Below are 23,795 nucleotides of genomic sequence, written 5' to 3'. Positions count from 1 at the left end.
CGGGTCGGGCGGTGGCAGCGGTGGGGAGACACAGAATCACAAAATGGGACAGGTTGGGGGGGCCACAGTGGGTCGTCTGGTCCAAACTCCTTCATTAAGCAAGATCGTCTTAGAGCACGTCAGATGATTCTGTCCAGATGGTTCTTGAATATCTCCAGTGAGCGAGACTCCACAGCCTCTATGGACAAGTGCATGGTCACCTGCCCAGTAAAGAAGTTCTTCCCCATATTCAAGAGGAACTTCCTGTGCATCAGTTTCTGCCCGTTGCCTCGTGTCCCATTGCTTGGCACCACTGAGAAGAGGCTGGATTCGTCCTCTTGGCACCCCGGGTTCAGATATTTATACACATTAATGAGTTCCCCTCTCAGTCTTTTCTTGAGGCTGAACAGATCCGGGAACCTCAGCCTTTTCTCCCACGAGAGATGCCCTTGTCCCTTCATCATCTCTGTAGCCCTCAGTTGGACCCGCTCCAGGAGCTCCATGTCTCCCTCCTACTGAGGAGCTGCCGGCTGGGCGAGTGCCGGGACAGCCTTTGGAGCGGGAGCCCTGAAATGTAAACGTGCACTTGTATCCTGCGGCTCTCGTCTGGAATCTGCCTCCCAGGAGAGGGCAGGATTTCCTGGTGAGAGCTTTGTCTCCTCTTGATCCTTCTAGTGGTCAGTTACAGAGGGAACCGCAGTGTTCACTTTATCTTTTGCCTTCGGTAGATGCATAGACGAAGGTATTATGAAACAGCAGCCTGAAACATAGAATTGGGTCCTATTTCAGCGGGAGGGGGGAGATAAGAAAAAGAGGGGGTAAAAAAAAAAAAAAGTGTGTACTCATACCTCGTTAGCCATCTGCACTGCAAAAATAAAGCACTGTAATATCGGCAGGGTTAATATTACATTAGGTTAACAGAAGTACAGAAGTGCCAAGACAAGCCCGGGAGTTATTGGGATCTATTAATGTAGAATTTCAAAATGTCCTTTTCCCAAAGCATTACCATTAAAAATTACTGCGTGTTAGTCACAGCTTTATAAAAATGGAGAAAAGTAATCACATGTTAATATGTTAATCATACCAAGCACAAATGAGTTTTGTTACTGAAATAGCTTTGCTGACTTCTTACTTGGGAAGAGCTAGAAAAATTGGTGAGCCCACAGGAATTTGTGATACCAAATTGCTTAGTAAAACCAAGAGCAGCCTGTGAGGAACTAGAAGGAAACTAAGAAAGTGACTATACTATATTTGCAAGTAAAATTTGTCCACTTGCAAATTAAATTTAGTGTTCAAAATTACATGACAGTGCATAAGGGAAATTTTATTCTTCAGAAAACAGCTGGTGTATTCTAAAACAAGGCTGGCTACTTTGGAAACACACCAGGCAGAAATTTTCCCTGAGCTGCCTGCAACCCTGGAAAAGTGCATTGAAAACTAAAGAAATAAATTGCATTAAAATACATACAAAATGAGATCAGGAGTATTCCTAAGTCTATTATAATATCCATTTTGTGAAGCGAGGTGAAGTCCTTGCCCCAAATGCATGTTCAGATTTGGGCCATTCTGGAGTTACCCCTGAGCAATCCAGGCTCAGGTGGCTGCCCCACGGCACTGCAGGCGTGTCGGCTGTCCCCAGTGCTGCGGCAGCCCTGGGGGGCTCAGGGCTGGCCCCACGTTTGGAGCAGAGCTGTTTGTGTGCCCCGTGCTGGCACAGCCGTCGGGCCGCAGGGCTCCAGGGGCTTCGGCTCAGCTGCAGCAGCGGAGGTAATGCCTAGCCTGCATCAAGTCTGCCAGGACAGAATGACTCTTCAGAAATGTTTTGACCAAAGTTGAGCTAAGAGAGTTTATTCATCCCACACTTTGTGCTGTGCAGCTTTGAGCCTGGTGCCTGGAAATAAAAAGACTTGCCATGGCACGAAGGCAGGGGTGCGGGGTCCCTCCCTATGCAAGCACTGGGGAGGAGGGAGTCCTCGGCTAGGCACTTCACAGTATTTTAATTAGACCCCAATTAGCTTTTCTTCCCTGGGCCGTGAAGGTTTGAAAGTCCAGCCAGACAAATCAGATTTCTAAAAATGGATGAAAAAACTTAGGGAAAGGACTTGTGCTAGGAGACTAAAAGGTGACTTTGTTTATCAAAGAGATGGGAGGCGGAAAAACAAAACACTGATGAGTTCAAAATGAGAACTCATACAGATACTGTAAAAATCTTACTTTCTGTTTTTCAGTAAATGGCAGGCAAATGATAGACAAAGACACTGCATTTAAAATAATATTTAAATGAGCGTTTGTTTCTGTGGTGGTAACAGATGTGATACCTAGTGTCATTAGATAATTTTGAGGCCAAGAGTAAAAGAACTTTTATGTGGGTAATGGGAAGAGTAACATTTCTGCTTTTTCCTACCTTAGTAAACTTTCCTTCCTTAGTATTTTGCTTACTGGATTTATTTTTTTATTTTTTTTTGCTATAATTTTCTCTTCCATAATTGGGTCTTATGAACTCACCTTCTCACAGATGAGGGCTAGGAAGAAAATTCCCACATGAAGAATTTGTTCCATAATTGTCAAGAGACTGTTGGACTTGTGTGGTGTCTTACTCTGAGCACTATCAGAAATAAAGCACCAGACAATATCCAGATCCCTATGGTAGCTTTTATGTAATGTTGAGTATTTCCATTATTCCCTTTTTTCACAATTAGCTATGGCTAATATGGGTATTTGTGACTCTGGCCTCACTGCAGCTCACTTTGTGTCTGTCCCTGGCTGGACTGCTGCTCATAATCTTATAATGTGCCTAAAGGCTAATTTAGAATGTCACATAATGTAAAGGTAGCTTTTTATTTGTCTGTGTTGCACCTACCTGCAGTTTATGTAACTAACGCTTGTAAAAGACTTTCTTGGCTCCTTCAGGTTTCCAAGGGCAGCACAAGTTTTGATTCCAAGTTAAAAATCCTTTGAGGCTTTAGTGTCTGTCAGCTTTGCAGTCATTTCTGTCCCTGTGTCAGCTTTCATCCAGAAACTGACATGTCTTTGAATGCTTGAGCTGATAGTTTTTAGATTCCTGGACCTGGTGGCTTGTTGAAGCACACATTAATAGAAGGTACTTGTATCCTGCTCTAAAGAGAACTTAATGAACTTTACAATCAGCTGAAGCTGTATTTGAGGTGTTTTGATTCGATTTTTTTTTGAGGATTTTTTGGTTGAAATAAAACCAGAAAAAGTGCAGCTTGTTTTGGAGCCTAATACATCGTTTTGTGTTTGACTCAAAACACACTTTTATAGTTCCTATATACCCAGAAATGTTACTAATCATATTTATAGCTGTGTTGATTTGGCACAGCCTGGTTTTTGGTAGTGGGGGAGGGCCACTGGCTTCTGTGAGAAGCTGCTAGAAGCTTCCACCATGTCTGACAGAGCCAATCTCTGATGGCTCTGAAGATGGATATACTGCTGGCCCAGTTGGAGAGGTTAGCAATGCCTCTGTGATGACGTATTTAAGAAGAAAATCAAAACAGGACTGGGCAGTTTTTTCCCAGGGGTGGGTGGTGAAGTCTCCTGCTGGGGCCATCTTGGCGTGGCCCACAGCTAGCCTTGCCTGCCTGGCCACCCCTAGCCAACTGTGCTGCAGACATAAGGGCAGGGCAGCAGTGGCTTCTCCCTCCCACTGCCTCACACAAAGGGAGGTGTTAAATGGCACCAGAGCCGCGGTGGCTGGCACTGCCTGCTCGGTGGTGGCGGTGCCGCATTGCCGGCAGCAAAAACATGGCGAGTGACTCTGCAGTGCAGAAACTAGGTGAGGTCGACCTCTCGGCACTGTGGCATCCTGCAGGAATCTTTGAACTGGTGGAGCTTGTTGGCAATGGTACCTACAGGCAGCAATTTTTCTTCTGGTCAGAGTACACGAGGAAGTGAGGACATGTGAGGGAAAACAACATGGCGGCACCAAGGCTGGGGGGAAAAGAAGGGGAGGAGGTGCTCCAAGCGCTGGAGCTGAGGTTCCTCTGCAGGCTGTGGTGAGGACCATGATGAAGCAGGCTGTCCCCCTGCATCCCATAAGGTCCACGGGGGATGCAGAAATTCCACTCGCAGCCCATGAGAAAACCGGAGAGGGAGATGCCAGAGAAACACTGAAGAGGATGGACGCCAGAGAAACTTGTGATCCAGTGGGAGACTCAAACGGAGAGAGTGGGCCCTTCCTTCCAAACTAGAACAGCCCATCCTTACAGGATTGCACCCCATGGACAAGTGGCCCACACCACAACAGTTTGGAAAAGACTGTTTTTCTATGGGAGGGACTCATGTTGCCACAGCTCAGGCAAGACTGCTGCTTGTGAGATTGGAGCCACGGTGGAGAAGTTCACAGAGAACCATCTCCTTCAGGAGGGACCCTACAGCACAGCAGAGGAAGACAACTCTCCCTAAGCAAACAGAAAAAGATCTCCAGTGACAAAGTGACCAAAACCCCCAGGCCCTGTCTCCCTGCACTGTCAGTGGGAAGGAGAGTGGGGTAGGGGAGAAAAAAGGTGTTTTAAAGGCTTATTTTACTTCTCATTATCCTCCTCTGACTCTGTTAAGTTTACCTTATACCTTTAAAGTTGAATCTGTTTTACCTTGGAGTGTTTTCTCCCAGTCTTTTAACTCATAAACCCTTTGTCTTTTCCCTCTCCTCTGCCCAGCTGTAGCAGAAGGGGGTAAGCGAATGGCTTTTGTGGGTGCCTGGTGTTTGGCGTGTCAAACTATGACAATAACCAATCAACAGTCAATCAATAAAGTGTGCTCATCTCCTTAAAAGATGAAAACAGCAGAATCTTAAGGAAGACAAAAATACCACGCACATTTAGTACAGCAGCTGGAACAAGTGCTTGGGAAAAATAGTGCATTTCATGGACAACTGAGAACCATTATAGCTGAATTAAAGCACAGTTTGCCTACACCAAAACAAAGATTTCAGTAAAAACAGACCAGCGCTGAATCATATAGCATCCCCAGAAACTGCAGCAGTGTTTTGCCTTTGAAAGAGTGTAAACTCTTAGATTATAATTTATTTTAAATGGAATTCATTGTAGGTAAACAAAATATCTAGGAATGAGTAATTGGGATAAATTAGGGTAGATTTTAATAAAATTGGTATATAGGAAGGTGCTGGAAAGGGTGTGCATGTGCGTATGTTTCTGTGTCTGGTTGTGTGTTTGCTGATTTTCTAGAATACACAGGGTGTTGAGAAACACACTTGGAAACATAAAAACTGGAAACCAATGTTGCTAATTTTCTGTATTTATTATACAATACTTACTGCATTTGTATTCATTTTACATTTTTAGATAAAAGAAAAATATAGCTAGAAGGGTGAAGCAGTTTTAAATACAAAACTAATTTTCTGCCTTTTTACTTTTCAATAATTTGGGAACTAAAGAGAACTAGACACTGTGAAAATTTTTATTATATTGATTTTCATACTGAACCCTCAGCACCCAACAATAAATACACAACTTTGCTTTTCTTGCACTGCCAGCAGCAAAACGTTCAGTTCCAAAGGACTGTAATTCTGATATAATACATTATTGATAACTTTGTGTGCCTTAATTTAATTCTGCTGTATTGACACATTAGTTTTGCAGTCAACCATCTTTACAAACTTGTAAAAGCTAAAGAATATGTTAATACGGTAAGGTGCATGCTCCGATGAACTTCAATGCAGTCAACGTAAAGTAGCCCCAGCTGAGGGTGTTCTTATAGCAGAAAGCCCCATAGGGTGATATTTGGGACACAGAGCAGGCATGCAGTTAGATCAAAGGGCTTTGTTTGAAAGCTTGCAAAGGGAGCTCTAGAGTTTCCAAAGTGTCTATGTTACTTCCCAGCCATTCTGTACAGCAGAAACTTACTTTTCCCCAATGTGTATATGGTAATCAGCAGCTGTGCAAGAAGATGAGAGAGTCTGCAAGATTTCCTGTACAGCAATGGTGCAAGATTTCTATATACCACAGTTCACATGCTGTAGCCCCTTGATGTCATATTGATGACTAAAAGGTAAACCAGTATATCTGAGTAACAATTCAAGAAATCGCTGTTACATTTTTCTGTACCTCGGCAGGTGATACTGTATTTCACACACAGGTGATTTTAATGCTGAATGCAAAGAATGTAAAGAACACTGACTAGTAACTATTAAGCACACAGAATAAAAAACAAAATGATGCACCTTTAAAAGAAACAGTAACACACGCACCTTTTCATGTTTGTACCCTGATTAAAAGAACATCATGAATTTCAAGTATGAAATGATACAGTGAAATCATGTCCTGTGAATAGGTATCAATGGTAGTTTAGGTAGTACAGTTTGCACTGTAGGTAACTTTCCATCTTGCAAAACAGAATCCTACTGCATATGTAGGTAAAGTGACTTGAAATGCTAAAACCTGACATGCCAACTGTTGCACTGGTATAGACTGACATACAACGCTGTAGAAGTCAACAGGACTATGCTGGTTTTCACCAGCTGAATATATGCCCTAAGGTGAATGAAGAAATGTATTCCAAACTGCTTTGCATGCTTTCCTTGAATTATCAAATCCGAGACAACTCCAGAGCAAATGATATTTTATGACAAAAAAAAGGTGAAAAAAATAATCCAAACAGCATAGAGGCTGTTTCAATTTTCTTTTTCTGATTTTTTTTTTTTTTTTTTTTTTAAAATTATATTGAGAAATGAAGGTACAGAGAGAGATTTGGATTTGCTAATGGATGTTGGTCTGGTGTAATATCAATTAATAAAGCTACTCTGGATGTGTCTCAGAAGCTGTCGTCACTGTTCATAGTATTCTGTAAACCTGAAACCACGAGTTTAATAATGCCTTTTGAGAACATAACCTATCTTGAAGATTCTAAACCTAGTATCTCTTGAGAGTTACAAACAGGCTTAACTTTATATGACTTCTGTTAACTTCAGTGGGATTTGTCACATGTAAGGTAGGCACACATGGAGCATTAAGAACTGAATCTTATTTCTGATACATTTCTGTACCAGCATCCTGCTTTTCTCCACATATCCCAATGCCACTAAGAAGTACAATTCTGACCTTTTGTATAAAAAAGCAACAAACAGAAATTTTTAGAGAAATAATGTAACTAGAGTTAAGATTTTTCTCACACATTACAATTTATATAGTATTCTTGCAGATTTACTACGCTTAAGTATCTTTATATAGACCTGAGCTGCCTGACACTGAAATTTTGGAGACTTACAAGGCCAAATTCTTGGTTTAATTTAACTGTAGTCAGTGGAATAACAACAAGAGTAAACCATACTAAATGATTTAAAATACTTTGAAACTCCAACCCTACTTTATGCAATTGTCCATGCACAAAAAAACCCCCAAAACAAATCACCACCTAAATTTGCTGCCTTTATGCTTTTATTTAGGCAGCAATCTTACTTCAATCCCAGATGGGCAACTTTATCAATGCAGAAAACTTTCTTCAGTTACAAGATGCTGCACAAACTTAATCTTCCCTGGCTTAAGCACCTGGAATCAACAGATACCTGCTGGGCCTTCTACAAACAAACAAACTAAAGCCAAAGGCAGCCTATGTAATGTTTTCTAATTTTAGTTTTTCAGACAACATCCCCCCACTATGTGTAAAATTAGCTCTACAATAGCATTTCAAAGTAATCTGGTTATTCCTTTACAAATTAAAACAAACAAAAATGCTCTAAAGCGTAAAAAATACTAAATCTGAACACATATACTACTTTAGTTGCAAAACTCAATGCACAGTATGATGCTTATTTATGATTTTTTCAGACTGATCTATCTTACAGTATGATGCTTATGATTTTTTCAGACTGATCTATCTTCCTGCCTAAGAAGCTAGCATTATTTCAACAACCAAAATGTGTACTAAATGCAAATAAACAATAAAGCAGCAAGACTCAACACATTTTTTTTTGCAACTACCCTTTCACAGGACTAATGTGTTTTCATATAAAATAATATACTAAATAATAATAGCAATAATTTATATTAACGTCAAATAACTTGAAGATAAATGTGTCAACATTTTCAATAAACACAGACTCCATTTACTGGTGTCTTGGTGCTGTTATTAACCACGTGTCCTCACAATTACAGTCAGTTACTGAAGGAAAGCCTTTTTCTGCAAACACTCTGTGAGCAGCTGCACTCACATGAGTAAGCTCCCTCTGCTCTGTGAGACTGCTCAGCACTTGTATCTTTGCAGACATAGACCTTCAGACTGAAGAGTATCAAGCTAGTGAGGAAGTACAAATACACACTGTAACACAGAAAGTAGAAGACAGACATATGGACGAAAGCACCCTGTGATGCCTTTGGGAGTTTATAATATAAACATCATTTCCAAAGTACACAGTTCCAACTTGTAACACAGCATTTTGAGGGTATAATTTTTCTTTAACTAGAGCATTCAAAGACATTATATTTTTAAAGCTGCTCAAAGTAATGCAGCAAAACATCATATTAACCATAAAATTCATATGATATTCAAGGGCAGATTAATTTAAATTAATTTAAATTAATTTGAATTAAATGATTAATCTGAATGCTTGTAAAGAATTTACAAGGAAATTAAAAACTGCAAGGAACTAATTAATGTTCATCTGTGGGCTTGGTTTCAGTGCCAAAATGAAACAGCATTGTGCAGAAAACAGATTCCACTGGAAAAATAAATGGCACCTTTATCTTTTCCTTATCTTCAGTGTTTTAAAATGTGTTTCTTGCCCTAGCAGAAGGGACTACCTTGCCAATGAATGGTGCCTGGCTAAAAGTCCTTGAGACTCTTTCAGTCTGTGTGGCAACTGGAACTGGCTCTCATTTCTTACTGAAAAGCACCATCATAATGTAAACTTCGTTTGCTCACATTGCTGTGACTGCAAATGGGTTGTAAGAAAGGAGTTCAATCTCTTGGCAAAGAGATTTTGAACATTGTGGAGAATAACAGGTTTTTAACAGTGCTTAATGGAAGGCAGATGCTGTGGATGTTGAATTCTGTTTGTTGGAACTAAGGAGAGACAACCTCACTCTCATGACCAGTGACAGGACTTGAAGCTGAGTCAGGGAGGGTTTAAGTTGGATATCAGAAAAAGGTTCTTCACCCACAGGGTGACTGGGCACTGGAACAGGCTCCCCAGGCAAGTGGTCACAGCACCAAGCCTGGTTCAGGCAGAGTTCAAGTAGTGTTTGGACAACACTCTTAGGCACATGGTGTGATTCTTGGAGTTGGACTCAGTGATCCTGATAAGTCCTTTCCAACTCAGCATATTCTATGATTCCCTTAATATTGACCACCACAAAGTGATCAAAATTTTCAGACAGTGCTGGCCTTCCCACTTTCTGAGATGATAAACTATAAAGTAATGCTCTTCAACTTACTACACACAACAGAAAGGAAAATGGCAGTAGGGAAGTGAAATAAATCAAACCAGAACAAAACAAAGCTGGAACACCACAGAGCTGCTAGTCACCTAAAGAGAAAAAGCCTCTAATTTCATGATGCTGCAGTCCTTCTATCATGCTCCGATAGGTAACTTCAGTTCAAAATGTGCATGGCAACCAATACTTTCACACAAGCACATCCCCCCTGAGCTTACATAAGCCACTTTCTACAGCCTCACATCCACGAACTTCTTGCCAGCATCCAATTTCTGATGCACATTTTCCTGTAGGTGCAACTCATGGTTACAGCCACCTTTCTTAAAAGGTACTCCAAGATAAAAGTCCCTGCAAAAAATGGTGGGTTTTGGCTTTGCTAGAAAAACACTTATTTAACTAGCATGCTGCAGACTCAGGCTACATTTTAAACCCAGTTTGGTGGATTCTTTTCTACCACAGATGAAGGATGATTGCTTGAGATACATATAATCCACCTGGAATACAACATTTTGTCCTTTCCCACAGAATGTCCAGAATTCAGTATCATCCCTTTTCTGCAGTGGGAGAGTTTTCTTAGGGGAGTTCTTGTATCACAGCTGTTTAAAATGCAAAAAGTAAAAGTCAACTCTCATAGAAACAGTAAATGTCCCCTTTAGATGCAGGAAGACTTTTCCTCAGGAGAATATTTTGGCATTTAAGGTCTGCTTGCGCCTAGTACTTGCTCTGTACTTTACACTGTCTTAGCCAAAAGGGAAGGAATGAGCTCCATTATGTACATGACCACAACCTATCTTGAGAGCTGGGGACTGTTTCACAGTTGCTCCACCCTGTGCCGGGAGGAATCCTCTTCCTGGGAATAGGGATCTTGGGGATGGCAAGGGGAAGTGGGGTAAGCAGTAGGAGGCTGGCATTGCTAGTCTTGTATCCATCAAAAGCTTCTGTGTAACAGGGGCATCACTGTGTGTTCTTGTAAAAATGTGCATCACAGACAGTTGTTCAGGGATCTTCTGTGCTTAGTAGATGATCTTCTGAATCCAAAGTTGTTCTGGCTGATCAACTGAACATTATGTTCAATCTAGTCTGCTCTAGCTCATTGCTTGGCTTGAACCAAAAAGTGTGAAAGTAGCACGCATTTAGCCATATTCTACTGTACTACTTCCCTGTTCCTAATGAGAATCAAGGGAAACCTAGAGTACAAATCGCTGGCTGGCCAAGACTGAAAGCTGCAGAGTAAGGCAGTAATTTAGCTCACAGCTACTTCAGTGGTAGTGGAAGCACCAGCAGGGTCAGATACAAATGAAAGGTAATTGTCATTGCAGTGAGAGGAAGCAGGAAAGCCGGAAAACTGATGGGGAATAGACTGGTCAGGGCTTCCTTCACAGTATCACAGGATGATCTGGAATGAGGAAAGGACTGCTTGAGTGGCTGAGTGATCTACCATTATATGTATTTAACAAGAGCCAGAGAACTACTGCAGAGAATTAGAGACTTCCCATCCCTGGAAGTCTGAAGTTTGTCTCTGTGCCAAGCCTAGTTGCTCATGCTCAATGGAAGGACTAAAATTAGCCACTCTGTGCCAACACTTACCCTGCCACCCATGCACATAGACTGAACACAACAAAATGCCATGCAGGCCTCCTATTCTGCATTTTTTTGAGCTGGCATAATAATAGTTAACAGTAGCTCTCGTTGGCAGAGCAGCTCAGAAAGCTCATTCCTACTCTACAACCTACAAAAAGTCTTTTCTTTTCCCGTGGCAGATGATTTTGCATTATTATTTACACTGGGTGTTGGACAGACTTGCTAAGCTCTCAGACTTGCTCCTTTTTAAGATGGTGAGCCACCTGGACTGAGCCAGCAAAACTTGCATACAGATAACCTTATCAAAATCCAAGTATGCAAAACCATGCCATTTTGGATGACCAAAGGATTTTCAATTTGCAGCAGGAGTTCTTCTAATGCACAACACTGCACACTAATAGGCACTGCCAGTGGCTCTCCTGCAGCAGAGCTTTACATTCTCCAATGTCTGCAGCTGAACTACAGGCAATGTCTCTGTGGACAGCTTAGTCTGCTGTCAAGCTCTCTCGAAAGACTTTTTTTCATATTTACCCAGAAAAAGCCCTAGCTTGTGCAAAATTTAAAAAATAGAGCTGTTGCTATGTTGAAGAAGTGCACTGGAACTCACGACTCAAGTTGGCATAAGTATCTGGAACCAAAATCCTGTTCATGAGTCTTGCTTTATCATCTTGTATGACAGGAGAAAACAAAACAACTGGAAAGAAGTCTTCCCCCTATGTTTATATGTAACTTTTCCACAAAGTCAAACTCACTTGCCAACTCTCCTACTCTCTGCCTGTTTTTTCTCTTTCCATCACATCACGATTTTCCTCCTTTATCTAGCTACTCAAAATTAATCCTAACATTAAAGAACTGGGGTTTCACTTTTTTTAAAAAAGGCTGAGAACTAGCATAACATGATGTACATGCGAAACATGGAATAAAATGTAGGGCTCCATATCATTGAACATTGATTTCAAACCCTTTAGGAGTAATTGTACAAAGGAATCTGTCAGTCTGTGAAAATTCATTTTTCATTCAGTGGCAGACACTGTCCTCTGTCTGGATTTAACATGAGCATGTAAATGTGAGCAACTATCCATGTAAACACTAGAAAATGTGGGGTTTTTTCAGGCATGTAGATGGGTTTTAGATGCAGAAAGCTAGTAATGTGAATGTGAATTTGGCTTGCTCAAAAATGGACAGTTAGCCTGAGAGCTTTACAGCATATCCTTGTAGACACCAAAGTAAATCTTAACATGATGTGTTTAGCCATCTCCTTTCAAACAGTACACGTTGCTTTAGTGCACATGAACATTTGAGCAGTAGTTTGAATAAATACATACTTGGATGCTTTTTTTTTCATAAAACCCTATCAACTTTGCAAAGTCAGAGAAAAAGTATCAGTTTCAATGCCTATTCAATACATACTGTTTGCATTTACATTTCTCACATCAAAAAAATGCTCCTTTTCACTCATCCTGACAATATTTTCCAAACAGCTCATTAAAAATCTCTTTTCTAATCTTTATCAAGTGTCAGAAGTTTGTGGGTGCTTTTTTTTATTTTTTTGAAGGCGGTATATTTTGTCTGATCCTTTCTCTGGAAACAAAAAAATCTGCTCTACTACAATCACCAACAATCAAAATACTATAGTAGAAGTTCTTTTTACTTTCTCTAGCCTTGCAAAAGTCTCATTAACACTGGGCCTGATAAAACCCATCAATATATCCCAAACTAGATTAAAATATGTAACATTAAGGGAAAAAGACCATATGGTTAAGGAGTTTTGATTCATCTTTGCTGTTTTGCACAGTCTTTCAGTGAAGGCTGGAAAACTGAACATTGCAGAAGCTTCCACAGGACTTTTAAGTAAAAGCAAATTTTCCACTAACTTTACTCACAGCAGCCTTGGGTTTTTCAGAAACCAAAAGGCTCATCTAAGAATGGTGCTGGTTAATTTTAGTTTCTGATGAGTACATGAAGAACTGAGGGTATCTACTCGGCCTGAAAAAATCACTTTTGAGAACAAGTTCCCACTTGATTCAGTTCTGTTTGGGTGCCTATCACTGAATTAAAAACATACACATAATTTTTCAGGAATACTTTTTAATGAAAAAATATATGAGTTTCAAGATGTTGAGTGTTACAGCTAAAGTAATGATTTTCAGCTGGTTTCTCCGAGAGTCTAATGAGCCATTTTTCATATTATTTGTGCACACTACTCTTAAGTGGTCTTTGTGGTTCTTACATTGTATATGTGTTGCATATCAGTATGCAATACTTGCTAAGCTTCAAACTAAAGGGAAGAAAACACACTTAGCAAAAGTATATTTGTCAATTCATTTGTCTACATCTTTCTTCTTTTAATGGACTAGTTAAATAAAATCGATGAGAAAGCTTCTTTCTGTTTTACATAAATTACTGAGATTTGATGGTTACAGAGTCTAGTCCAGAAACTAGAATTATATTACAGCCATTATCTAATAATTTGCAAGACACAGACAGATAATAAAATAAACAGCTCACAAATAAAACCTCAATTTGAGTCATACAGCCTGTTAGACTGTTAAAATTGTAATCATGTTTTTGTACATCTGAACTGTACTTGCACCAAAAAATGGATGTGAAAATACAACTTGGAAGCTTAAACATAAAATCCCATTTAATTTTCTAGAGATTGTTTCTGATTTTTTTCTTCACTGAAAGTAACCTGTATACTCAAAGCTTAGTAATCAAAAGGAAGTAAAAGTACAGCTTATTGATAGTCAGTTATTGAAGAGTTCACCTCTCTATGAAAGTAAAAATACATTTAAAATTTTCCTCCACTAATGCAGTTTGGAAAAATGCTTTTTCTAACACTAATTTCAAGAAAATAATTTACACATTAAAAAAGTGTGAAATCCTGTTAACATCAAAAAATATCTTGATATTTAGAAGCAGTTTTGAAGCAATAAAATAAATATGTTAGGCTCCTAAGCTTGCAATCAATTCAAGCTTCAAGCATAAAACAACAAAATCACTCAAATAGCCTAGTATCTTCTAATTCACATTGTATATAAAAGTCAATCTATTCCTGAACCTACTATATATCAAAAATACTAGCCAAGTGGTTCTATAAAACAGAGTTCTTAGAATACACTTCTTCATTGTGTCTTTTACGTGGAACATAATTTATGTGGCCATTTAAACCAAACAGTGTGGCTTCTGATTTCGTATATGTATTTGACAACTGATGTGTCTTCAGTTGTGAGTCAGGTAAGTGCTCCAAGTTTGCTGACTAAAAGACCAAAACAGCGTGTTTTCTCTTTATTTTCCATATTAAAGTTGGTCTAATACCTAACAGCAGAAAGAATTATATGTATAAAAAACCACGCTTCTCAAAGACAGTGAGTTAACCTGTGAAAAGCAGCAAGGCACAATATTTTCTTCTTATTCACCAAAACAACCACTGAGTATGAAAACCAAATAAGAGTTACCATGCTGGAAACCCTCCCCCATGCATAAGATGTTCAAATGCTGCAATTTAGTGATACCTTTCCTTAAAAAGGCTCTGTACACATAGTCCTAAATTTAATTTGTTTGCAAACGTGACACCCTCATTTTTTGGTGTGTTTTAGGACAGAAACAACAGGAAAAGATACTCTATTATTGATCATTGTGGACTAATAGCTGAAAGAAACCTGGAGTGTGGGCACAGCCTACACAGAAACATGCACAAATCCTACTTTTAGAATTTTACTAACCACATGGAAGGCAACACAGGGGTGCACAAAACTACGCCTAAGCAAGGAGGTGCACAAAATTCTTGTCTCATCACTGGTTTAGGCTGTGGGACAGAAAGAAGCAACATTTAGTAATGGGAATGGAGGAGACATTGACACTGTGTAGGTATGGAAAATTTGGAAGGATCTTGCTGGAAATAGCAGCTGTGACTATCACTGAAACCTGTTTACATGAAGGATACAAATGGGAAGGCTGGTGTGAGCATGGACGGGGGAAGAGAAAAGGGCTGCACCAGATGGATTGCTATTAACACTTCACTAGCTGGCTGTGGTGATTTTTTTCCTTGGCTATTTGGTCTAGTTTTTTCTGCAGAATTATGTAGTAGTGACTAAGAAAAAAAAAAAGAAAAGGTTGGTGGGAGATAGAATTTTCTTCTTTCATTACTTAGAACACCCTGTTCTCTGCTGAGAAGAGCACAGTGCCAGGCTGTGGGTGTTCTAGGAGCTATACTTAATACATCTTTTGTTATTCAGCATTTTTTAGTTGCTGTTGAACCACTCCTGTAGAAGAGAACAGATACAGGCTTAGATATCACTAAGAAGAATTGCACTCTGAAGTCTTATTTAAAGGTGTACAAAGAGTTTTCATCACAGCACTTTCTTTTTCACTTATGCAAGTCCTACATCCTACACATATGGCAGTAATGAGTAAAGGTGCTAAAATATTGGAACTATACCAGTAATATAAGGAGAGCAAGGGCATGGGTTTGAGCACAGTCCCACAGCTGTCTGTGCTATCTAATTATAAATATGATTCCAGGCATGGTATTAGCAACAGTGCTTTGCCCAGCCAGAGAACAGGCTTTCTCAGTTTACTAGTGTAAGTGAAGCCCCACATGGTTTGGCAGGAAAGACTGGAGTATGATTAAGCCTATGGCATGTCAAATGGAATTCCTTCCTGAAGAGATTTGGAAAAGGAGGTAATTTAAAAAATTCTTGGTCCTTTGAATCCAGGCCCTTGCTACCACAAGGACCCCATTAGAGAAGTATTTTCCCTAACCCTGCCAAGATTCTTAGATTTCTTGGTTTTGTTCCTGCCATTCCCACTGGAAAGATGTTCCAGAATGTGACCATTAATGCAGCCCTTTGCAAACTTTTCTCCTGAATACTCTCATTTATAACCTGATCCTACTATATTAGACAACATACAGCACCATGTTGCAGAAGCTCTGCTTCTGACTCCATAAGCCAGTCCCTGTTTTTCTCTGCTGCTTGCTTAGCTCTTTGATACTACGACTGGGAAATACTGCTCCAGTAGCTAAATTACCGGTGATTTCCACATTCTCATTAGTTTTTGGGCCAACCTTTGGCTTAAAGTATTCCCTTCCCTCCTTTCTGTTTTTACCCGAGTAATGTATCTACATTCTCACATTCTCTATTCTTTAGCTTTGCTAAGCTTAATAGAACGGATTCTTACATGGAACAGATGCACATTTTTATCTGAGAGTTTTAAGCCTAATTTGGAAAATATCATCTCCTCCTCTATATTTTCACCCTGTGTTAGTTGGTGGAGAGCTCTGGGAGAGCTCCCTGACACACCAGCTGAATGCACTGATAAGGTATGTATGACAGACAGTTCCACGCTAGGTAAAATGTGGAATGTTTTCAAAAGTGCTAAACTCTGTAAAAAACTTTTCTAATTACTACTGTTGCAAGAGTCTCCTGACTTTTGTCTCTGTTTGTGGTTCTACTTAGTGTTTAAAAATGATTAGCAAAACTTTCACTCTGGCCCATCCTTCTCTGTGAATGTTAAAAATTATTCACACTTGGGTCCACTAACCCATGCAGGAATAGGGCTGGGACAACACCAGTGCAGTGGGTCTGCAGCTGGGTGTAGGAACAAAGAGAATGATAAAGGCAAGGCCAAGATTAGAAGGTTTGCTGCTGTGACTGCTCCCTGGCCTTCAGCTTCCTGCTCACAGAGCTTCCGAAATTCTGATGTTACGGATCTGTGATATCTCTGTGTGCAGCTGCTTTGTGTATGCTTTTGCCAGGCCTAATTTGCAACTTGCCTGTTCATGCTGGTTAAGTTTTGCATAGGCTTATTCTGGGCTTAAAGAAAAGCACAGGCCACTGCATGCAAGCATACAAGTGGTCCTTTTAACATCTGGCTCGTTTAAAGTAGACCTAATTTAACCATATATCACAAAGTTAAATGTCTAACAGTAACAAAAAGCTTTATCCAGGAGACAGGTAAGATCCACTTACTATCCTAGCAGTGGACCACGACCCAGACAGTGCAGCAGATACCTGAATTGGAGTTAACAGTGACATTCGCCACAGGAGCGAGAGACCTGCCCGTGAAATGGCAGATGTGACAAGTTCCCCTGTCACAACTGGAAAAGTTTTATTGCCCAACTCACTGCTACAGACCTGCTTCTGCCAAGCATGCCATGGAAAAGGATACAATGCTGGCTCACCACCTAGACAAGATGAAATAGAGACAAGGAAGAGAGAAGCCTAAGGGACTGTCACAGGAGTAAGCAAAGCTGGCTGCCTCACTTAGCATCAATTATACTCACTGGACTAAGTATTTTCCCCCAAGTCATGTCCAGGTAAATGCACTGAAGTCATGCTAGGGAACAGCTTCTGTGGATTTAAAATATTTCTTTTTCCCCAGTACAGTATTAAAAAAATAAAAGTTTCTTTTCAAAATACTGAAAATATATTTTAGTTAAGGTAAAAATACTAAATATAAAAATTTCAGGTAATATTTAAAATAACTGTGCTATAAAGAAAAGTAAATTGCTTAGTTATTTTGACATTCAATAATGGCACATTAACCTTAGTGGAGAGGCATGTGCTAGTAACCCCACATGGTGGTTTAGGAGAGAAGGTCATGCATTTCTGCATAGAAAACAAGCCTGCTTAGTAAGTGACATGTGAGGGATTTTGAGCATTATTGTTCATGCATTTGTGATGTATTGGGGGGTGTTGCAGGTAAGGCAGCACAGTATGGAGTACAATGCAGCACAAATACTTCTCTGTGCTAATTACAGGTATAGGATTCTCTGCTTCTGAACCAGAAATATTTTTTCTATTTTTGTTTTTGGCTGACAATGAGAATAGGTTGAAGGTGAAAATCTGTATTGATTTTCATTGGCTCTGCTCATGTCTTTGAGCTAGACATTAAAAATTATCTGGAATGAGATGAAGAAAATATGCTTGCAGCTGTTTCCAGAGGGGAATGATGGGTTAGACGATGGACTAGAACATGTCTGCATTTCAACACAGAAAGACCATTTGGAAATTGAAGCAGTAAGAACAGGACAGTTTTTTTGAAACATGCACACAAACACAGCTAGATAATAACTTGTTTGTGTATGAAAAAACCTAAAAGCTGAGACATTTCTTATGATCAGCATCATAATCACTGTTCTTTTTATAGAACAACGAAATGATAAATTAATTCATCCAAATTTTCAAGCGGGGAAGCACCTGCATATATGCTATGGATGAACAGTAGCTGGCTGTATTAACGTGTCTCAGTTAACTGCAGGTTGCAGAGATCTGGTATTTCATTGCCATTCTTTAAATATCACAGAATAATAACAATAATAAAGTACCAAATCATGCGTCAGCAGCTACAGAGAGAGAGATTGCATCATATTTTGGCAGTGACTCAATCATCAAACACTGGCAGCATTCAGTATCAGAAGGATAAAATGGCAGCAAAACTGGTCAGCAGCTTCTCTTCATCTGGAGTTTTCCCAGGTAGATAAACAAAACAAAAACAAAACAAACATAAAGCTGCAACAGGAGCAGGTCAAAGCCCTGGCCCTTGCATTGCTCTGATAAAAGTAAACTAGATTGAATTCCATGGATAAGCACATCACAGTCCCAAAATAAAAGGTAAGTGCATAAAACCTCCAAATAACGATCTTGCTAGGACAGCTACGTGGTTTGTATGGGACAGTGGCCTTGTCAGCTACATGTCTTGTTCATTTATCGTTCATCTTCAGTCAGCACTTATGATGCATTCACCTCACTGGAGTTTTGGCTTGATGACACATGGCAGTCCAGATTCTCCTTGAATTTCTCCAGATCATGGAAATACGGGTGAGAGAGGGCAACATACGCAGATATTCTCTTGGCTGGGTTGAACGCTAAGCATTTCTGAAAGTAGGAGAAGTTATTTTTAACTAAAATGTACAGTTAACAGTGCTATCATTGCATACACACATTAATGCATACCACCTTCAGTTAATGATCAGTATGAGACACAACAGGGTCTCAGAAAGTGGTGCAAAATGACCATCCATATTAAAACAAGCAGTACAGTCACAGTATAAGAGTATGGCCACCTCAAAAATTACATGCTAGAAAATTCAAGTATTCACAGTTTATGAAATCTCAGCATACAGGTTTTCTTGAATTCACATGCACAGGACAGCCTTCATCTACTAATGTTGTGTGTTCAGTTTCTTCCTCTTCTTCCTAGCTGCACTTTGATGGCCCTCCTTCCAGATCTGTATCCCAGCCTTTGTCCAGCCAGCACTGAAATCTCTACCCCAGCCTTGCATTTACACACTGTTCTTTCTGTCATTCACCTCCATGTATTATTCTTCCTACTATTCTTGTCTAACCAATTCCTAGTCCTACTTTATTTTCTTGTATCAGAGCTTCTATCATTTAACTTCTGAAATCTAATTCAGTGACTTTCAGCTCTACTCTGCCTTTTCATCTGTGGCTCCCAGTTATCATCTCTGCCTAGCAGGAACAGATTTCTTTCCTACCTCACCTTCTAGGCATAGATATTTATCTCCTTCCTCCTTCCCTCCCTGCCTCCCCTCTTGCCTCACACTCATTGAGCTCTCAGTCATATTCCTTACTGCTCCCAGAATCTAATTCTTGTCCCATGTTTAGCTTCCACTTCCAGGCTGTCTGCAAGCACAACAGATTTTTCTCATAGCAGTGTTTCTTCCTGTCATTTCAAGAGTCCAGCTTTCTACAGCTGGGAGCTGCCATCATGAGGACACTGCAGGATCCTTTACTATTGAGATAACCTTGGCCAGAGGCCAGAGACAGAAGTTCCTGAAGAGATATATCAGTTTTTTCAAGAATTGCACTACCTAGCTCATATGAACCAAGGTCTTTAAAGGACTTCCAGAGAACAAATCTAACTAGATTCCAACAAGCACAACAAGAAGCATATTGATGCAAGGTCATTCCCTATATTCTACATCAAGACTGAACTTCAGGACTGGAGTTTCTAATTATCTGTAACAATGATGGAAATAGCTGTACCAGCCCAATTCTTTTACTTCTGTTCAGCCTTGCCATTTGCAAGAGGCAGTAAATGGTGAATTCCAAGTGTCAAGTTTTCAGCATCCAGTAGAAGGCCAGCAGATGTAATTTGCCATTACAGCCTATTTCCCGCTTCATACTGGGTCCGCACAATACCACAAGAAATGGTCGATCCGATTTTGTACTCTCACAAGGCCAATCCTGTAAGAATGGCTGCATCAGTGGCACTGCAGTGGCCAGTAATGAGGATCTAATCATAAGGTCTAACAACAGGTCAAACAGATACGTCCCTGACCCAGTTTCCTAATCTTGAGCTATTCTCAGCTCTGACACCTCTTGAGCCAAAGGCAGTGTCTTTGTGCTGTTGTTTCACAGATTAACACAAATTGTCTTATCTATTTTTGACTTTTTTTTACCAATTCCATTAAATGGAAACCTCATTTTTTCTTGGCAAGTTGCATGCACAGTGGGAACTATCAGTCATGTGAAGTGGGGAACAACAAATAGAAACTCACAAGAAGCAAGTCTTTGCCTACTTCATCAATATCTGGTACAAATTTTTCAATAGGTTGTGCGGGTCTGGAAGTAAAAGCATTTCTTGGAAGGGCAACATCATTAGGCCAGTCCTCTTCCTCTGGGAGTCCAATTACACTGTGAAATAAAAACATAATGTTAGGTCTGAACATTTATGCAGTTTTCCCTTCTTATTGATTACACTGAGTGGCATTTTTAAAGTATTTTTGATTAAATGAGCTTAAATGTTTAATTGTACAGTAGTGCAATAATCTCTGTGAATAGAACCTGATAAATGTAGGTCCTCAATTTGCTTGGTAGAAATAATTTTGTGGGTAGCGCAATTTTCCAGCCTAAGTCTCAGTCTTCTGAGTCTTTTTAATTGAAAAAAGGCTGAGTGCTTTAGAAAAAAGTTGCTTAGCTCTTGACTGGATGGTGCAACATATGTCACTCCAGGATGATTAAAAGCAGTAAGTTTCAAAGGGGAATTGCATGCAAGGATCTTTTTTCACAAGAATAGGGACTGAGAGAAGAGCGTGGGTCAAGATGAGGGTAAGGCAATAAAAGGGATGTTTCATAATGCTTCAAAGCTATGTGCAGTAATTGTTGCCCAAATTTAAACAATTTATTTGCTTCACAATACAGGTTTTAAAGTCTCAATTTAGAAGTGGAAAGGCACTTGAGTGTCTTTGTGGTTTTGCTTTCAATTGTATTTTAGTTTTTCTTTACTCCTTAATAGAATACTTTAGTTTCTTTAAATACTGTATTTCTTTATTCTCTAAATGATAGAAGAGATTTGTACTTATATATAAATAATATGCTGAGGTCTAAAACTCTAATTCATTAATTAGTAGGTAAACCACCAGTGATGAAATATGTCATACATTTCACATTTTAGTCTGATGCTAGTATTTGTGGCGCTGAAAACCAGTTTCGGATGGAAATTCATACATTACTTGCTTGGTTTCAGGGAAAATAAATTTTTATAACCTGTAAAATCGAGATTTTCAATGGAAACGCTGACAGGGTAAGACAAGAAAGGAAAGAAAAACAATGTCACTGAATATTGGGCCTGCACAAAGGCCAGTGCCACTAGGGAGCAGCATTGACCTTTTTTCTCACTGAGTTTGTGGCAAGGCTGGGTGAGGCCCTGGGCCAACCCCACCGAGGTACATCACAGGTTACCCCAGCGAACGTAATGGAATTATCCCACCTCTACCTACATGGATTTTAGATTGTAATTTGGCTCACCTAAAATACCACTGAAAATGAGTATGTCCTCAAAATAGCAGCATGGCTGGAAGGGCAAAGCAATTACAACTTCAGGACAATTAAATCCTACTACGTCTGGACACATCACAGCTCTTGGGAAACGCTAAGTTAAATCTGTATGAAAAACCACACTTGCCATTTATCAGGTGCAGCGTGGGTATGGGGCAGCCCCCTTGGCTTTTTGATTAGATATTTCAGGATCTGGCCCCACATTAAATATAATACAAACAGCATCAGAGATGGGAGAGTTAAGTATTTGAAATAATAATGACATTTAACCTGTCATTCAAGTGGGTTTGGTTAGTCCCACTGTTTTTAATGATTGCATGGCAGAGCATGAGCAGGCCAGAATAAGCACAGACACAGGCAAAGAATCCAGGAGGCAGCTTGTCAGAGAGGGGTGGGCTGGACAAGACAGAGTGGAGAGACATTTTGGTTACACACACGTAGTAAGCACTCAAAACCCCTTAATAATGAATGTCTGAGTAGCTGCTCCCACTCTAACAGTCTGGTAGTATCACTAGTATGTGGTAGTATGGTAGTATCACCATTTGAGTGACTAAGTTTGAGAATAGCTTGGATAAATTTCACCTCCTGCCAAAGGAGGTTCAGGCCTGGTCTTGAGAAATGCTGAGTACTTTCCACTCCCATTGATCACAATGGGAGACAAGTCTGTTCAAACCATTGCAGTTTAGCCTGAAATCTATGGGGATATGCCACATGATGCTAGTGTCCCAGAAAAGCAGGAAGATGTTTTGAGCCGTGTATGAGGGATTTACCCTCATACATAGTGAGAATTTTACTGACATAAATCACATTGCACATGCAAAGCAAAGGCAGACCACAGCCCCATTATCTGAAAGGATGCATCAGTCCAGATTGCACGAAAATCCTGACACTTCCTTCTGTCCAAACTGATCTCCAGAATGAGTCACTACTGTAGAAAGAAACAACCCTCCTACAAGAAGAGCTAGGCCTAACCGTAGGGGGTTTTCCAGCTGTGAAAACACAAAATAAACACTATTTGGCACAACCCCTCAGAACCCAATACAGAAACTTTTCAACCACTTAGGAAGAACTGTACAAAAGAAGCAAACCCAAACTTTCTCTTTAAGTAGATGTGCAATAAGGAATTTCTTCTAAATTTAGCATGGCATTTTCTTTTCTTAGTGAATTCTTTTCTGCACAGGTAATCTCAGCCCCAAGGGATGGAAAGATCCCTGTGGGAGGCTGTCACTAGCAGTTATGCATTTAATCCCGGCCCAGTTAATTTTCATTTTCCTCTTAAAAGTCACAAATGAAAGACATCACAGCTATGTCTTTTTTAATTGTAAAGTATGTTGTATGTATCAAAGCTGTCTTCATTTAATAAATCAGGATATTGCAAGACTGAAGTAGTACTTTTGGCAGAAGAAGAAAAAGTAAACTAAGGACTGACTTTTCTGGATTGGACAGGAAGAGCTGTTTAGCGCATGACAAATTAACCACACAAGTGAGTCACATACTCATGGTATGGTATGCAGGAAGGGGAAGTCAACTGTGAGAAATCAAGACCTGCAATTTAGGAACCCCACATTAAATAATGAAAATGTTTAGAAACAGATCTGTTATTATTTGAGAACTGAAAAAATGGTTAAACAGAGAAATTCATTAATTTGTTCAGTTTTAGCTTGTCTTAGAAATTGTACTATCTTCTCTTTGGAATAACTTCAAGAAAATAACATTTTGGAATAATACTTCTCATTCTCTCTCCGTGCTATCTACTTCTTATTTCACTCGGATCCCTGGATCCCTGCAGCCTCTCTATACAGAAAGGGAAGACAAAGGTGCAGAGACAAACAGACATTCTTTTTCTGGATTTGTATCAGCTCTGTGTGGCTTTGATTTCCTAACTACATGGAATGTACATCAGATCTTAAATTTACATGCCTCTTAAAAATGCAAAAATGTTCCTTACTCTGAAGAGCTTTTACAAGAAAAAGTAATATAATCCTACTTAATTATCATATTGGTAATATCAATAACTTAATTT

At 39.7% G+C, this 23,795-nt stretch overlaps 1 protein-coding gene across 3 annotated transcripts in view; it reads right to left on the bottom strand.

Moving 5' to 3' along the window:
• Nucleotides 1–5,235: 5,235 nt before the first annotated feature.
• Nucleotides 5,236–23,795, bottom strand: part of CDK6 (cyclin dependent kinase 6) — a 136,443-nt gene continuing 117,883 nt past the window's right edge. For all 3 annotated transcript variants that reach the window (XM_005518799.3, XM_014248523.2, XM_088064355.1), the window contains exons 7-8: nt 20,494–20,629; nt 5,236–18,847 (exon numbers count right to left, since the gene is read on the bottom strand). In XM_005518799.3, the coding sequence (XP_005518856.1) occupies nt 18,701–18,847; nt 20,494–20,629 (283 nt within the window). In that variant the 3' untranslated portion in view covers nt 5,236–18,700. The remainder of the gene's footprint in view (nt 18,848–20,493; nt 20,630–23,795) is intronic.

This window comes from Pseudopodoces humilis, chromosome 1 (genome assembly GCF_049639895.1).
Source record: "Pseudopodoces humilis isolate 2021_Gansu_Grassland_sample_001 chromosome 1, ASM4963989v1, whole genome shotgun sequence".
NCBI lineage: Eukaryota > Metazoa > Chordata > Aves > Passeriformes > Paridae > Pseudopodoces > Pseudopodoces humilis.
The sequence above is the reverse complement of the archived record's forward strand: the minus strand, read 5'-3'. Positions and strand labels throughout refer to the sequence as shown.